Below are 16976 nucleotides of genomic sequence, written 5' to 3' on the forward strand. Positions count from 1 at the left end.
AAATTCACCACAATTTAAATATGTGAAGCTTTACCTTCCTAACTAATCATATAAAGCTGAATTTTATAGACTATGCACAGATGGGAAAGGTGATGGTTGGATCCATAAATGAAGGAAGCATATCCACTGACTTCCCTGCCCACCTCAACCACTGATCCCACGTTACTTTGAGCAGTGGGGACGCTGTTGGGCTGGCCACCCTTCAGGAGCTCAATTAATGACATCAAATTGGGAATTAATAATCTATTAAGGGATTCATTCCACTGCCACACTGAATTAATGGGTGGCCTGAAAAGTCAGTGCTCAACACCCAGCCTGACAAATTTAAGTCTACATGTCACTTGCCAGTCAGAGGGTGGGAATGTGGTAGCTGTTACTGGACCTCTGGTGCCACTCCCTCCCACTGTTTTACCTCCCTACATACTCACTCCTTCTCTACTGCCCTGCCCTATATGTCTCCCCACTCTCACATCCCTTTCGATCTCAGATTTTTGCATCAGTTGCTTAGCATAACCTCCTTGGCCTACTTGCAGCACCAGAAGAGGCCACGATTCATGTTTGGTGCTGCAGGCCTCCAAGTAGATGGCACTTCTGAGATGCAGGATTTCTTCCTGGAAACTGATGGAAGCCTCAGACTAATTAAAGAACATAGAACATAGAAGAATACAGCGCAGTACAGGCCCTTTGGCCCTCGATGTTGCGCCGATCCAAGCCCACCTAACCTACACTAGCCCACTATCCTCCATATGCCTATCCAATGCACGTTTAAATGCCCATAATGAAGGAGAGTCCACCACTGCTACTGGCAGGGCATTCCATGAACTCACGACTCGCTGAGTAAAGAATCTACCCCTAACATCTGTCCTATACCTACCCCCCCTTAATTTAAAGCTATGCCCCCTTGTAATAGCTGAAAAGTTGCCTGAATAATTAAAGCAGGACAGGCAGCGAACTGGAGGTGGGCTCTCCTGCAATATGCATGTTATGATGCAGTGTACTCACCAACAATGTATAACCCAGCACAGTTAATCTGAAAAGTTATTACCAACCACTTCAGCACTACCATAAAGCCTTCAGCATTCCAATATTCTCAAATGCTACAGTTTTTCCACATCCGGTCACAAATGATAGTGGACAATTAAACAACTTAGTGAAGGACCACACTGTGTGAAAATCTCCATCCACAATGGAGGTTGGGCGGAGAATAAGGACAGGTACGTGAATATGAAAGTCAAGGCTGAAACTTTTGCAAATATTTTCAGCCAGAAATGCCAAATAAACAATTCATCTTAGCCTCTTCATTGGATCCCCAACATCATAGAAACCAAACTTCATTTAATTCAAATCATTCCATCTGATATCTGCAATGATATTGCTTGCATGCATTGACATTTGCTGTTGAGCTTACAATGGTGATCTAGTTCTGACCCTGGTGGTTAATTTGAAGCCACAGACTTGAGATGCTTTTTCTGTTCTTGAATATAAAATTACGCGGAGTCCACAGTGCAAAACCTGACCATCAAGCACAACCGATCCAGACTTGCCTTAATACTCCACAAGAGCCTCTTACTACTTCTCTCTTTCACTTCTGATCCTGTTACTGAAAAGGCTCCGGGCATTGACAACACTGTGGCTGCAGTTCTGAACTGTTGCCCCCGACAACCAACCGTGGCCCAAGCCAAGCAGTTCCAGTATAGTTGCAACTCCAGAATCTAGCTGATAAAGTGGACAATAACTAACCAATCAACTTATCAAGTATCAAATCATAAGATAAATGATAGAAATGGACTTCAATGTTTCTATCAAATGGTCCTTATTCACCAGCACCCTGCTCACAGTTTGTGTTTTAAAGAGACCACTTGGCTCCAGATCTCACTCCAATCTTCATTCAGATATGTATACAACAGAGCTAAATTCCAGAAATGAGGCAAGATTGACTGTCTGACATTAAGGCAGAATTTGGAGAGATTTGTCATTAAAAAGAGACCTGGTAAACTGATGCTGATGGAAATTGGAGAAGGTTTGGGGGTTGGTGGGCAGACTGGTTCGGGGGGAGGGGCGGGGGGAGCACCTCCAGCTGGAGTTAAAATCAGCATAGAGTCAGAGATGTACAGCATGGAAACAGACCCTTTGGTCCAACCCCATCCATGCCGACCAGATATCCCAACACAATCTAGTCCCACCTGCCAGCACCTGGTCCATATCCCTCCAAACCCTTCCTATTCATATACCCATCCAAATTCCTCTTAAATGTTGCAATTGTACCAGCCTCCACCACATCCTCTGGCAGCTCATTCCATACACGTACCACCCTCTGTGTGAAAATGTTGCCCCTTAACTCTCTTTTATATCTTTCCCCTCTCACCCTAAACCTACGCCCTCTAGTTCTGGACTCCCTGACTCCAGGGAAAAGACTTTGTCTTATTTATCTTATCTCTGCCCCTCATAATTTTGTATACCTCTAAGGTCACCCCTCAGCCTCTATCGCTCCAGGGAAAACAGCCCCAACTTGTTCAGCCTCTCCCTGTAGCTCAGATGCTCCAACCCTGGCAACATCCTTGTAAATCTTTTCTGAACCCCTTCAAGTTAAACAACATCTTTCCAATAGGAAGGAGACCAGAATTGCATGCAATATTCCAACAGTGGCCTAACCAATGTCCTGTACAGCCGCAACATGACCTCCCAACTCCTGTACTCAATACTCTGACCAATAAAGGAAAGCATACCAACCGCCGCCTTCACTATCCTATCTACTTGCGACTCCACTTTCAAGGAGCTATGAACCTGCACTCCAAGGTCTTTATTCAGCAACACTCCCTAGGACCTTACCATTAAGTGTATAAGTCCTGCTAAGATTTGCTTTCCCAAAATGCAGCACCTTACATTTATATTGTCTCAGTACAAGGGACACACAAGCCTTTAGGTAAAGATGCAAGTTATTTAATCCCATAGTTAGTCAACCACTTTTGATCAGCGTTAGATATAAGCAATAAGAAAATAATAGCACAATTTTATTGATCTCCCACTGCTTTGGCTACATGGGTAAATGTCTAGAAGATGCTTATACTTGTGGAAAAATGTTTTTACCCAATGATAGTAAGAATGAGAAACCCACCATCATAAGAATTAGTTGAGATAAACTGCACAAGGGAGAATGAAATGGAAGGATTTGATGACAGGATCAGAAGTGAGAGAAGTAGTAAGAGGCTCTTGCGGAGTATTAAGGCAAGTCTGGATCGGTTGTGCTTGATGGTCAGGTTTTGCACTGTGGACTCAGCATAATTTTATATTCAAGAACAGAAAAAGCATCTCAAGTCTGTGGCTTCAAATTAACCACCAGGGTTGGAACTAGATCACCATTGTAAGCTCAACAATGTCAATGCATACAAGCACAAAAATATACTTACTTTAAAAAAAACTGATACAAATATGGACTAGGTCTGGCTACAATCTAGTTTAAAAGTGAATTTGATTAATTTGTACAATCTTGTTGATTCAAATTGGAAACTGTGCAAAGATAGTTGCTGTGCTTCAGTTGAACCACTGGGTAATTCTGATGCTTTGCAACCATCCAACATCACCAATGGAGTTTTGTTTTAAGCTTCCAAACTATTACGGGTGTTGGGCAAGTCGAAGTTGGAGAAGAAGTTAAAGATTATAACTGAAGACAGAAGAAAAACAAGACAAAACAAAAACAAACCTCAAGTTCATTTTCATCAAATATTTTAATCAAGTCGATTGGGATGAGTTCCGTGAAGCCCTGCAAATGGATTTGTGAAAGAAGAGACTGGTCACTGTTGTGTGGAAAACATGAACACTACAACAAATAATCATATTTCAAATAAATATCCATATGTTACCACTTCTTTTAGTTAAGAATTAAATTAGCCAAGTACTACTCTAATAATCTAAATTAAAAAGATACTGGATATCTGAAATAAAAACAGAAAAAAATGCTGGATAAACTCAACAGGTCACGAAGCATCTGTAGAGAGAAATATTTAATTTTTCAGGTCGTGACCATTCATCAGAACCATCTTTTCACTAGTTTAACAGTTCTGATCAATTTGAAACATAAAGAACATGAGAAATAGGAGCAGGAGTAGACCATCTGATCCATTGAGCCTGCTCTGGTATTCAGTAAGTTCATGGCTGATCTTTTCGTGGACTCGGCTCCATTTACTCACCCACTCCCCTTAACTCTTAATTCCTCCATTGTTCAAAAATCTATCCTTCCTCAAAAACATTCAATGAGTTAGCCTCAACTGCTTCACTGGGCAGGGAATTCCACAGGTTCACAACTCTTTGGGTGAACAAGTTCATCCTCAACTCAGTCCTCTCTGTTTACCCCCCCGCCCCGGCTCACAAGCCTCATTCCTGATGAAGGGCTTTTGCCTGAAACGTCGATTCTCCTGCTTCTCAGATTCTGCCTGACCCGCTGTGCTTTTCGAGCACCACATTCTCGACTCTGATCTCCAGCATGTGCAGTCCTCACTTTCTCCTCAGTCCTAAATCTGCTCCCGCCAGTAGAAACAACCTCCCTGCTTCTTTATTATCTATTCCCTTCATAATTTTATATATTTCTGTAAGATCCTCATTCTTCTAAATTCCAATGTGCATAGTCCTAATCTACTCAATCTCTCCTATGAGCCAATCCTCCCAACTCCAGAATCAACCCAGTGAAGCTCTTTGCATCCCATCCAGTACCAGTACATCCTTGCTCAAACTTAGATGTCAGATGACACCAGGTTATAGTCCAACAGGTTTATTTGAAATCACACACTTTTGGAGTACTGCCACTTTGTCCGATGAAGTCGCATGATTTCAAATAAACCTGTTGAACTATAATCCGGTGTTGTGTGACTTCTGACATCGTCCACCCCAGTCTAGCATCTGCACCACCTCATCATGCTTTCTCAAGTAAGGAGACCAAAACTGTACACAATACTGCAGGTGTAGCCTCACTGGCACCCTATATAGCTGTAGCGTAACCAGCCTGTTTTAAATTCCATCTCTCTGGCAATGAAGGACAATATTCCATTTGCTTTCTTAATTCCTGTTGCACCTGTAAACCAACTTTTTGTGATTCAGGCACAAGGACACCCAGGTCCTTCTGCACAGCAGCATGCCGGAATTTTTCACCATTTAAATATTAGTCCATTTTGCTGTTATTCCTACCAAAATGGATGACCTTACATTTACCAACATTGTACTCCATCTGCCAGACCCTTGCCCACTCATGTAACCTAACTATAGCCCTTTGCAGACTTTCAGTGTCCTCTACACACTTTGTTCGACCATGTGTTAATGTTAACTCTGTCTTTCTTCATAAAGACTACCTGACCTGCTATATATTTCACCAACATTTTTCAATCTTTGTACCAAGAAAAAAAAGTTTGAAAAATCTTTGTCTTTTTCTTTGTTATCCTTACATAGTTTAACAATCCAAGTGGAGAAAGTGAGGTCTGCAGATGCTGGAGATCAGAGATGGAAATGTGTTGCTGGAAAAGCGCAGCAGGTCAGGCAGCATCTAGGGAACAGGAGAATCGACGTTTCGGGATTCCTGAAGAAGGGCTAATGCCCGAAACGTCGATTCTCCTGTTCCCTAGATGCTGCCTGACCTGCTGCGCTTTTCCAGCAACACATTTCCATCTCTAACAATCCAAGTGACTGAGGAAGCTGCCAATCTGGTATATAAAAGTTAAAAATCACACAACCCCAGGTTATAGTCCAACAGGTTTAATTGGAAGCACACTAGCTTTCGGAGCGACGCTCCTTCATCAGGTGGTTCACCAGGACATCAGGTGCTTCATCAGCTCAACCACCTGAAGGAGCATCGCTCCGAAAGCTAGTGCTTCCAATTAAACCTGTTGGACTATAACCTGGTGTTGTGCGATTTTCAACTTTGTACACCCCAATCCAACACCGACATCTCTAAATCAATCTGGTACATAATTAAGAATTACAGAAACAGTAGCATTTTGCTTTAATTCCTAGTGAGGAAGGGCTTGGCTGCTGCTTAGCATCCTGCAGCAAGAGAATTTGAAACTGAACTTCTTCTCTATTGCTCCATAGCTAAATTTCATGGACTCTTCAATGAGCTACAACACTTGGCTGCTTAAAAGGTTTTTTATAAACAGATAAATGCTATTGCCCACACATTATTGTAGTCACTGTTTAATACCATGTTGTCCAAATATATGTTTATTTACTTTATTTCACAGTGGCAAAACTGAAGATCTAACACATTGAGCGACACAAGAACTCAAAATCATTCTAAGAAAACTACTATATGTCAGTTATTCTTAAATTTACGTCAATGCTACGTTGTGCTGCCTGCATGACATGAGGTAAAGTGTGCTGAGCACCATCTTGTGGTATCGCTAAAGCACTGCATGAATTTTTTGCTTCCAATATTACATGAGCTGCTAGCACACATCATTCAAACAAAACGGAAGTCTGGATAAAAGATGCTACAGAAAACAAATTTAACAGGATACGCAAAATGTTTCATTTTGAGATCACATAACTTCATCCCGCATTTACTCTTGTGGGCAGCAAGGTAAAATGTTAAAGTTGCTACTGTCCTATCAAACCATGGGTCTGTCCTCTCATTTGAGCGAGAGGCACAAACTGGTGGTAGTTTAACCCAAAAGTTCCCACGTCTCAGGCAAGTAGGCATGTTGAAAAGGAGAGTCCTTATTTTAGATGGTGTTGGAATGTAACACACGCTGTTGGCATCACTCTGCACTTGGAATTCAAAAGATATACAAATAGAAACCCTGCTACACACACTTCTTTCTGCAATTAACATCTTACAAGTCATGATTAAATTAACATTGCTGGCATATGAAACAGACAGTTCAACATGAATGTTGAATTCTACTTTACAAAAACAGTCATTACCTCCATGAAGGCATTCATCTGTTTCTGCACCCGATTTACAAATCTCCACTGGATGACTAAACTACAGGTGGAGAAACAAAGTAAAAATCAGACCCAGAAGCCAGCCAAAAGACTCAGAATCTTATCTTCAGCTTTGTAAATACTGTAGCTAATTATTGGAGTAGGCAGCCCAATGTTTTAAACAGGAGACAGAATTTGCAATCTATCCTACCATGATTTTAAAATTACCAAATGCATTTACAAAATTGACTTGCTTTCTCTAATTACAGCACAAAATCTGTACTAACTGACCTGCTGTATATTTCACTAGCATTTTTCAATCTTAGTACCAAGAAAAAAATGTTTAAAAAAAAAGTCTTTTTCTTTGTTATCCTTACACAGTTTAACATTCCAAGTGACTGAGGGAGGCTGTCAATCTGATCTATAATTGGGAATGCTCCAAGGAAACAGCAGCATTTTGCCTTAATTTGAGACTGCACTGTATGAAAAAGCACAAAGCTCATCAGATCTTCTGGTTTCGGACAGGGATGTGCAGCAAATTCTGGTATCAACCAAAAATACATACAGACCTTTTATTTCAATTTGTTTAGTGATCATAACATTTGAGAGAGCAATTCACAAAAGCCCAGAAGAAAATCCATTACAATACGAGAGAATATTTAACGCATCATTGAGGGAAGTGTTCAAAGAAGATATTGAAAAGTGGAAGACAGTTAAATAAAGTAAATATTCACTTACTCAATATATTCTCTTTTGTTCTCATTAGTAACCACCATGTCTGAACCATTGGGTTTCAGATCCACTTGATAGGTCTACAAAGGACATGCTAAATTATTGAAGGTGCACAACAGACAGGATGTGAAAAAAGATGATACTCAAACAAAAACAGATTAATCTGAGACATTGGGAAGAAGTGAGGACTGCAGATGCTGGAGATCAGAGTCAAGAGTGTGGTGCTGGAAAAGTACAGCAGGTCAGGCAGCATCCGAGAAGCAGGAGAATCAACATTTTGGTCGTAATCATCGACATTTTGGGTTTCCCCATTCGTGATGAAGGGCGTTTACCCGAAACGTCGATTCTCCTGCTCCTCAGATGCCTGACCAGCTGTACTTTTCCAGCACCACATCTTGACTCTGATCTCCAGCATCTGCAGTCCTCACTTTCTCTTAGTTGATTTCAACCCAACTGTGAAGCCTCTTCCAAGGATGCCTACCTTGAAGAGGTTCTCCTCCTCTCTCTCTCTCTCTATATATATACAAGGATCTCATTGAATGTCTCTTTCACTGCACATCCAACACCCATCCTCTACCCTGAAGCTCTTCAGTTATGTCCTGAAGCAGACTCGCTACCACAGCCACATCTCCTTCCTCAGTGCCTGCCTACAGAACTGACTGATCCAGATTCCTGATGAAGAGCTTATACCCAAAACTGAAGAAGGGCTTATGCCCGAAACGTCGATTCTCCTGTTCCTTGGATGCTGCCTGACCTGCTGCGCTTTTCCAGCAACACATTTTCAGCTTATACCCAAAACGTCAATTCTCCTGCTCCTCTAATCTGTGACATTGATCCATTTGAATTATTTCTTCACTGTCGCTGGGTCAATATCCTGGAATTCCCTCCCTAAGGATATTTTGGGTCAACCTAAAATAGACTGCATCAGTTCTAGAAAGCAGCCTACTACCACCTTCTCAAGGACAATTTGGGATTGGCAATAACTGCTGGCTAGCCAGCAATACTCATGTCCCAAGAGTAATTTTAAGAAAAAAGTTAATTGTGATAATCGATTTAAAATTGAGGGGTAAAGATCTATTGAACCACAAAAGATTACTTGGTTCAGCTTGGGTAAATGGCTTTTAACAGTGTTTTTAAAGGCTCAATTTCATGCTTCATTTATAAAAATAAATGTGATTAACTTGAAATATTGCAATATTGACATCTGTTCAGGTTAGTAATCTACATACCTGCCCAAAATTTTCTTCATCTATACAAAACCGGAGGTCGAGCTCAGTTGGGTCATTTTCAAGAATCCATTTCAAAGAATTGAAATATTCGCCATCCTGAAAAAGAGGAACCCAAGTTTCAGGAGCTTATGAAATATTTGAAGGAGAAAAACAAATTTGCAGTGACCATCTGATTCAGGAGCACTTCTTTGTGCCTTTCACCACCATTTCTTTTGTCATTTCATCCCTTTTGCTTTCCACCTGAACAGACCTCTCCATCTGCTTGTTCTTTGATACACTGGCATTCTTTCCTGCCCACCTTAAAAAGTGTGACATCTCCAAGCACAGCCAGTACTTATCTTCAATAATAGATGCAAAATGAGAAGTAATGCATGCAATTAAAATTATTACAAGAAATAGACTATAAAAAGTATCTGAACAACCTAAAAAGTGTGAGGTGTAGCTTATTAAAAATGGTCAGTGGATATGGAATCAATGATTGAATTTGTACAAGCAAAACAGTACATTTATTTTCAGTAGCATACCACTCATTGTTGGTGGCATTACCACTATCACTAGATACGGTTTGTAAAATTATTTCTTCTTCCTGTCATGCCATGTTAAGCTTTCCAACAAAATGTGCATGTTATGTTGATAGCAGTTCAGCAGAAAAAAAAAGACTTATGACAACACAACTGAAAAAGCAGTCGTTCACTCAACACGGTAACTAAGATATACAGAATGATCATGCATGGATGCGTATAAACTAATAACGCTGGCTGATTTGAAAGAATGTCATTCAAACCCCTTTTAGTTTACACCATCCACTTAGCATACTTCATTACCAAGTGCCTACTGTGATGTTTTGTACATATAGGAGCTGAGAAAATGTTCAGTTATATCTAATTAAAACCTATTCAGTTTTTTTGAAAATACTTTTATAAATATTCCTTAAGGTAACCCAAATTTCACACAAGTAGTTGCATTCCTAAAAATTGCAAAAAATACAATCTTGCCCCATACAAATTGAATATCTAAATTCAAATATATCGCAGTCTTTAGAATGTGTTGCTAGTTTAGTTAATGCGATGGGACAACACATTGCAACAATCCTGTGTAGCCCCAAGGAAGACAATGGAAAGCCAGAGGTAATGTCACTCCAATGATATTGCAACTAATTTCAGAGTCAATAAGAGAGAGAGAGATAAATGAGTGTATGACTGACTTATGATTGTCTAATGATTATTGGCAGGAACTGAAAGGTTTCTCTAGTACTCACCACTGACTCCATATCTTTCAGCGTAATGGATTTTCCTAACATCATCTTGTAAAATGGTCTTATAAAGAAGCCTACAATAAAAGGAAAATGAATAAGCACAAAAGCTTAGCGAATTAAAATATTAGTCAAGTATTAACAGGAGTTATTTCATGGCATTATACTATAGAACAATCGCCATCAGCTAATGGTTGGGATGGTGTGCTGCCACCAATCCTCCTTTCTACTCTTTAAAACAAAACATTGATCAGGTTAGACACTGCAACATCATCATCAAAGTTATAGAACTGGAATGGAAACTTATCAAAATATCATTATCCACAGAGATGAAAATAATCACGCAACCTGCAATCTGTTAATAACATACCGAAGAGAGACCGTATCAATTTGGTCACATGACCACCATGCAAACTATCATTCATGGGAGAAGCAGCTGTTTGAGCTACCTTCTAGAACGCTTGCAGTCCACTTGGCATAGGTAGACTCACCATGCTGTTGGGGCGAGAGTTCCAGGATTGTAACATTGAAAGAATTGTGATGGACTTCCAAATCAAGATACAGAATGGCTTCAAGAGGAATTTGTACGCGTGCATCTGTCCCACTTTTTAGAAACAGAAAATAGCAACATGTGTAGGCAATTTGAGCCTGCTGTGCCATTCATTATGATCTTCGCTGATTATTCAATTCAATAGCTTGTTCCTGGTTTATCCCCATATCTTTTGATTCCTTTAGCCCCAAGTACTATATGCAACACCTCCTTGAAATTGCACAATGTGTTGGCCTCAATTGCTTCCCAGTGGTTACAATTTCCACAGGCTCATTACTCTGAAGAAATTTCCTGTCCTCCCAGGCCTAAATAGTTTACCCCTTATCCTCAGACTGTGACACCTGGTTCTGGACTCCCCATGATCAGCAACACTCCTCCTGCATCTATCCTGCCTGATCCTGTTAAAATTTTATAGGCTTCTAACAAAATCCGGCCTCATTCTTCTAAACTCCAGTGAATATAATCCTAGCCAATTCACTGTCTCTTCATACATCAATCCCCCCATTACCATGCACTTGAATTTTGGAAACTAGTTCTTGTGTGGGACTTCTGTTGAAAGCCTTTTGCAAGTCCAAGTAAAAAATATCTATTTGCTCCACTTCTTCAACTCCATCGAACATCCTCCAATCCAGAATTCCAGTAGACTGGTGTTTTAAAAAATTCTCAAGGTCAGGTTCGTAGGAGAGTAGTCTGACACAGAACAAACGACCAAGAGGCGAGTCTGCTAGAATATGAGCATTTTATTCCCCGCAGCGTCGCCACAACCAGGTCTCATACTTACAACGGGTCTGGCTTATACTCACTCTACATGTTACCGGAACTGGGAGCCGTCAGTTCTCGTAGAGCGGTTGCCAACAACCCACGCTCGGCGGTTAAACGTAACCCCGGAGCAGACTCCCGGGTCTGGCTTATACTCACTCTACATGTTACCGGAACTGGGAGCCGTCAGTTCTCGTAGAGCGGTTGCCAACAACCCACGCTCGGCGGTTAAACGTAACCCCGGAGCAGACTCCCCGAACTGGAGACTTTTCCAGCTGATATACTCTTTTCCAGATATAAACATTCATGTGAACAGCAGAGCAAGGCTAAAAAACACATTCCATTCTGGTTACATACAGATAAGAAGATTCACACGGGGAGGTGTGTAATAAGATTCACACGGGACTAAGCAACACCTCCATTCCGGTTAGATTCACACATGTATTGGGACATAATTTTTAACCGTTTCACCACAACTGGTCAAGCATGATTTCCCTTTTGTAAATCCATGTTGACTCTGTTCAATATCCTGCCACTGTATTCCAAAGGCACAACTATTAATTCCATTATAACAGACACAAGCATTTTCCCCACTACCGCCATCAGCTGACGAGTCTTAGTTTCCTAGTTTTTGCCCTTCCTCCCTTCTTAAATAGAAGGGTTCCATTAGCTACCCTCCAATTTGTAGACAGTTCTTCTAGATTGTTGCCATTGGGGGTAGGAAAGTGCTTGTTCATTTATCTATTTGTTCTAGGCAAAATATCACTATTTATTGACAGCATTACTAGATTATTGATAGAGTCATGGAACTGTACAGCATGGAAACAGACCCTTCAGTTCAACTCATCCATGCCAACTAGATATCCTAAATTAATCTAGTCCCATTTGCCAGCATTTGGCCCATACCCCTCTAAACCCTTTCTATTTGTATACCCATCCAGGTGCCTTTTAAATGTTGGAGTTGTACCAGCCTCCACCACTTCCTCTAGCAGCTCTTTCCATAAATGAATCACCATCTGCCTGAAAAAGTTGCCCCAAAGGTCCCTTTTAAATCTTTCCTCTCTCAGCTTAAACCTATCCCCTCTATTTTTGGAGTTCCCCACCCCAGGGAAGACTTTGTCTATTTATCCTATCCATGCCCCTCATGATTTTATGAAATCTCTATAAAGGTCACCCCTCAGCCTCTGACCCTCCAGGGAAAATAGCCCCAGTCTACTCAGTCTCTCCCTATAGCTCAAATCCGCCAACCCTGGCAACATCCTTGTAAATCTTTTCTGAACCCTTTCAAGTTTCACAACATCCTTCCTAAATCATGCAGACCAGAATTGCACACAGTATCCAAAAGTGGTCAACCCAATGTCCTTTACAGCCACAACATGATTTCCCAACTCCTATACACAATGCACCAACTAAGAAGCAGCACTCCGAAAGCTTGTACTTCCACATAAAACTTTTGGACTATAACCTGGTTTTGAGTTTTAACTATGCCCAATAAAGGAAAGCATACCAAATGCCTTCTTCACTATCCTATCTATCTGTGACTCCATTTTCAAGGAGCGATGAACCTGCACTCCAAGATTCTTTGTTCAGTTACAGTCCACAGGACCTTATCATTAAGGTGTATAAGTCCTGCCCTGATTTGCCTTTCCAACATGCAGCACTTCACATTTATCTAAATTAAACTCTGACACTTCCCTGCCCACTGGCCCATTTCATCAAGATCATCATTCAGATTCATCTTGTTTAAAAAATGCATTTGGTTTTGATATAAGAATGATATAATACGTAAACCATTCAAGGAGAATAACAACAACTGTACATTTCTACAGTTAAATGCTTTCCTTGCTTGCAATTTTAATGTTCAGAATTAAAGATACATTAATTCTTTAAGGCTCCTTTCAGTAGGCTCAGTGATGCCTTGTAGGGACACCCCATTAGCCTTCAGTACACTCAATGAATGAGCAGCCACAACTCTTGGCATTGAAAAAGTTCAAAGAATAAGCAGTCCATCGAATGAACAAAATCTTTCCTTATCTTGTGGGCAGCACGGTGGCACAGTGGTTAGCACTGCTGCCTCACAGCACCAGAGACCCGGGTTCAATTCCCGACTCAGGCGACTGACTGTGTGGAGTTTGCACATTCTCCTCGTGTCTGCGTGGGTTTCCTCCGGGTGCTCCGGTTTCCTCCCACAGTCCAAAGATGTGCGGGTCAGGTGAATTGGCCAAGCTAAATTGCCCGTAGTGTTAGGTTAAAGGGGTAAATGTAGGGGTATGGGTGGGTTGCGCTTCGGCGGGTCGGTGTGGACTTGTTGGGCCGAAGGGCCTGTTTCCACACTGTAAGTAATCTAATCTAATCTAATCTAATCTTAGTATTTAAAGGCTGATTTCTCATTCTGACACTATGTCCCCGAGTTCTGGATTCGATACAAAATGCTTTTGAAAAGCTTTTTCAATGGCAATCATGCTTCATAAACAATCTCCTATTCCAATCAAAGAAAATGCAGTGCGGTTGTCTATTGCATGAAAGGCTCAGTGCTTTAACTTTGAAAACAAATTGAATAATGGTGGAAGAGGAATGACTCATATCACAATCAGGAGATAAAAGGAATTTTTTCTACAACCAAATTCTACTAGATATACAGTGCTGGCCACCAGGTTTTGTGATTCATTGCCCTTTTATGATTCATACCAACATTTCCTTAAAAGTCTCAGTTCGTCAAACTGCGTAATGATTTAAGAATTCTGGTTAACATATGCTCACTTGTAAGTGCCACTTCATAAACAAAACATTCAGCTTACCATCCAGTAGCTTTCCATGGTGCACGGCCATTCCAGCCACACGTCCAATAAACTTGAAGTAAGAAAGATGGTCTTCATTGCACAAGCCAGAATTCGGGTTGATCTGAAGTGTGTAGTTATCCCTGTTTGAGATGTATATTAAAAAGAAGCTCTAAATACTGAAGAAACTAATTAGGCATTGTTCAATATGGGTTATTTAAGCAAATGTAAAAATCAATCTCTTGAGACATTCTGTGCTTCAGTGCATCATGATCAAGCAAGTTTCAAGTGATTCGAATTTCAAGCATCACTTCAGCCTAGGCCGAAGAATGGTTTGTGTGTTGATACCTTCAACATACATATTCACATAGAGATTGGAATAAATAAAAACCCAGCTGTGCACTTCCAAATTAAGAGAATCTCAAACAAAATCAATGCAGAAATGATTAAGTTAATTCATGTATTGTTGCTAGCAGTCAACAATTTTAAATATTCAGCTACCAAAAACAGCTGTTGAAGGAAATCTACAGATATAAAGCCTCAGATCATTGCAAAATAGAATTCTTCGAGGGACAGACATAATGGTGAAAGGCTCATTTTCTGGCTGGAAAATCCAGCATTTTAAGCTCATAATCTCAAAACAACGAGTAGATTAAACATGTCGGAAATGAGAAGAGAAATTTATTCATTCAGTCGGTTGGATGTCTTTGGAATTCTTTGCCCAGTTACCCAGGATACTTCGCTGTGGCTTTATTCAAGAGGGGGATCAATAGCTTTTAGGCCCTAGGGGAAATGAAAGGAAATTGAAAGAAGTGGGAAAGTTGAATTGATATAACATAATAGCAATTATCTTACTGAACAGTAAGCAGACTAGAGGGGGAGCAATGCTAATTGTTTTCCTATTCCCTACGTTCTTACGTCATCAGATTGACTCAGTGACTACCTTTATATTGCAGTCAATCATGTATTTTGTACATATTTGGTACTCAACCAACACAATGTGCTCAGAAACAATAAGTGAATACACAATATGGTTTTAGGTGACACTCAAAAGTGAAAAATACTTGTCAGGACATCACAAGATTTCAATAATCTTTTTCAAATGGTGTTCAAGAGCTTCAATATCCATTGGAAAAGTCAGACTCTCACTTTAATTTTAAAATGTCATCTTAAATAATACAAAAAATCTCTTCACACTGTTTTGAGATATTATTCTGGGTTATATGATTAGGACTGTGTAGCGTTTGAATTTTGAAACTTCTGACTGGAAGTAATGTGGAACCCTACTGACAGAAGTTGGTGGAGCTCCCCAAAGTCTGTATGGATGCAATTGTGACATTGACAACTTTTTCTTTGCTACTGTTCAACAGTTCTCCATTTCTGTTGAGATTTTCATCTTTAATATCACAAAATAGATGATCTGTTAGTTAATTACATGTAACAGATTAGGCTTCTAACTTTAACTCATTTGTATGATCAAACTTGCATGAATTCCTCCTGAATGGATGTTTTAAGAGAGTTGAACAAGTTAACAGAATAGATAGAGAAACTATGTCCTCTAGTACGAGAGTCTAATGTAAACAGGCAGAACCTCAATGTTAGAGATAGCGTGTTCAGAATAGTCAGAAAGCACCTCTTCACACATGAAGCTATAGAAATCTATTGTTCTCACCCCAAAACATTGCTCAACCGAGACAATTCAACATTTCAGAACTATACTTGTTAGCGATGTGTAGTAAACAAGTTGGAAAAAGGCTGCACTTGAAAAAGGTACCGATTATCCTTGATTACAACGAATGGTGCAAGTGATCAAATAGACATCTTGGCCTGCCGACATGAATTTCAAGGTGTTTGCTAATTATAGAAATTGATGTTACAGTATTTCTATGTAGGAGGGCAAGTTATTGTAGATGAAAGGTATTACACACGTACGTGGCTGAATATTCAAAAAGCCCATAGTAAGGATTGAACATTTCTTTAGATAAAAGGAAGAACCACTCTCTTGCGACACCTCCGTAATCAAGTCCTTTCTCCGACTCAAATTCGATCCAAAGTCTGGCTTTTAGTACGTCTGGTCGTTTTAATGACATAATACGTCGGTAAGACTCCTCCAAAATGTTGCCTCTATGCAGCTTCATTTCAAATCTATTGGGTATGTCAGCCTGGAACAAAAACAGAACCATAAATAGTCAGGGTGAAGGAACTGAAAGCATTCTGTCATCTGGAAAATTAGCAACAAAGATAGGTGAAGAGACAGGTAGTGTTGTGGAGACTGAGAGACTGAAGAAAGACTTATACAGGCTAGGATAGTGGGCAGTCAAAAAGTGTGGCGCTGGAAAAGCATAGGCCAGGCAGCATCCGTGGAGCAGGAGGAGTAAAACGCTCATAGTCTGTAGTTACACTGGCACTATTCCCACCTTTTTCTTTGCTACACCGATGACTGCATCAGTGCCACCTCATGCTCCCACGAGGAGGTTGAACAGTTCATCAACTTCACGGGTACCTTCCACATTGACCTTAAATTCACCTGGACCATCTCAGACATCTCCCTCCCTTTCCGGCGACTGATTCAACACGGACATCTTCTACAAACTCACTGACTCCCACAGCCCCTCCTGTAAAAATGCTATCCCTTACTCCAAATTCCTCCGCCTCCGCTGTATCTGCACCCAGGAGGGGCAATTCCATTCAAGACATCGCAGATGGCTTCCGACTTCAAAGACCTCAATTTCCCCTCCCACAAGGTCAACAATGCCCTCCAGTGCATCTCC

General features: G+C 40.6%; 1 protein-coding gene across 19 annotated transcripts in view; it reads right to left on the reverse strand.

Annotated features, from left to right (window-relative positions):
* Positions 1–16976, reverse strand: part of nedd4l (NEDD4 like E3 ubiquitin protein ligase) — a 497553-nt gene that overhangs the window by 37121 nt on the left and 443456 nt on the right. For all 19 annotated transcript variants that reach the window (XM_087990470.1, XM_043678365.2, XM_087990460.1 and 16 more), the window contains 7 exons: positions 16138–16367; positions 14227–14348; positions 10126–10196; positions 8868–8963; positions 7645–7718; positions 6907–6967; positions 3701–3760 (listed from right to left, as the gene is read on the reverse strand). In XM_087990470.1, coding sequence (XP_087846596.1) covers positions 3701–3760; positions 6907–6967; positions 7645–7718; positions 8868–8963; positions 10126–10196; positions 14227–14348; positions 16138–16367 — 714 coding nt within the window. The remainder of the gene's footprint in view (positions 1–3700; positions 3761–6906; positions 6968–7644; positions 7719–8867; positions 8964–10125; positions 10197–14226; positions 14349–16137; positions 16368–16976) is intronic.

This window comes from Chiloscyllium plagiosum, unplaced genomic scaffold, assembly GCF_037043375.1.
Source record: "Chiloscyllium plagiosum isolate Xiang-an unplaced genomic scaffold, Cpla_swu_hap1 HiC_scaffold_1, whole genome shotgun sequence".
Classification (NCBI taxonomy): domain Eukaryota; kingdom Metazoa; phylum Chordata; class Chondrichthyes; order Orectolobiformes; family Hemiscylliidae; genus Chiloscyllium; species Chiloscyllium plagiosum.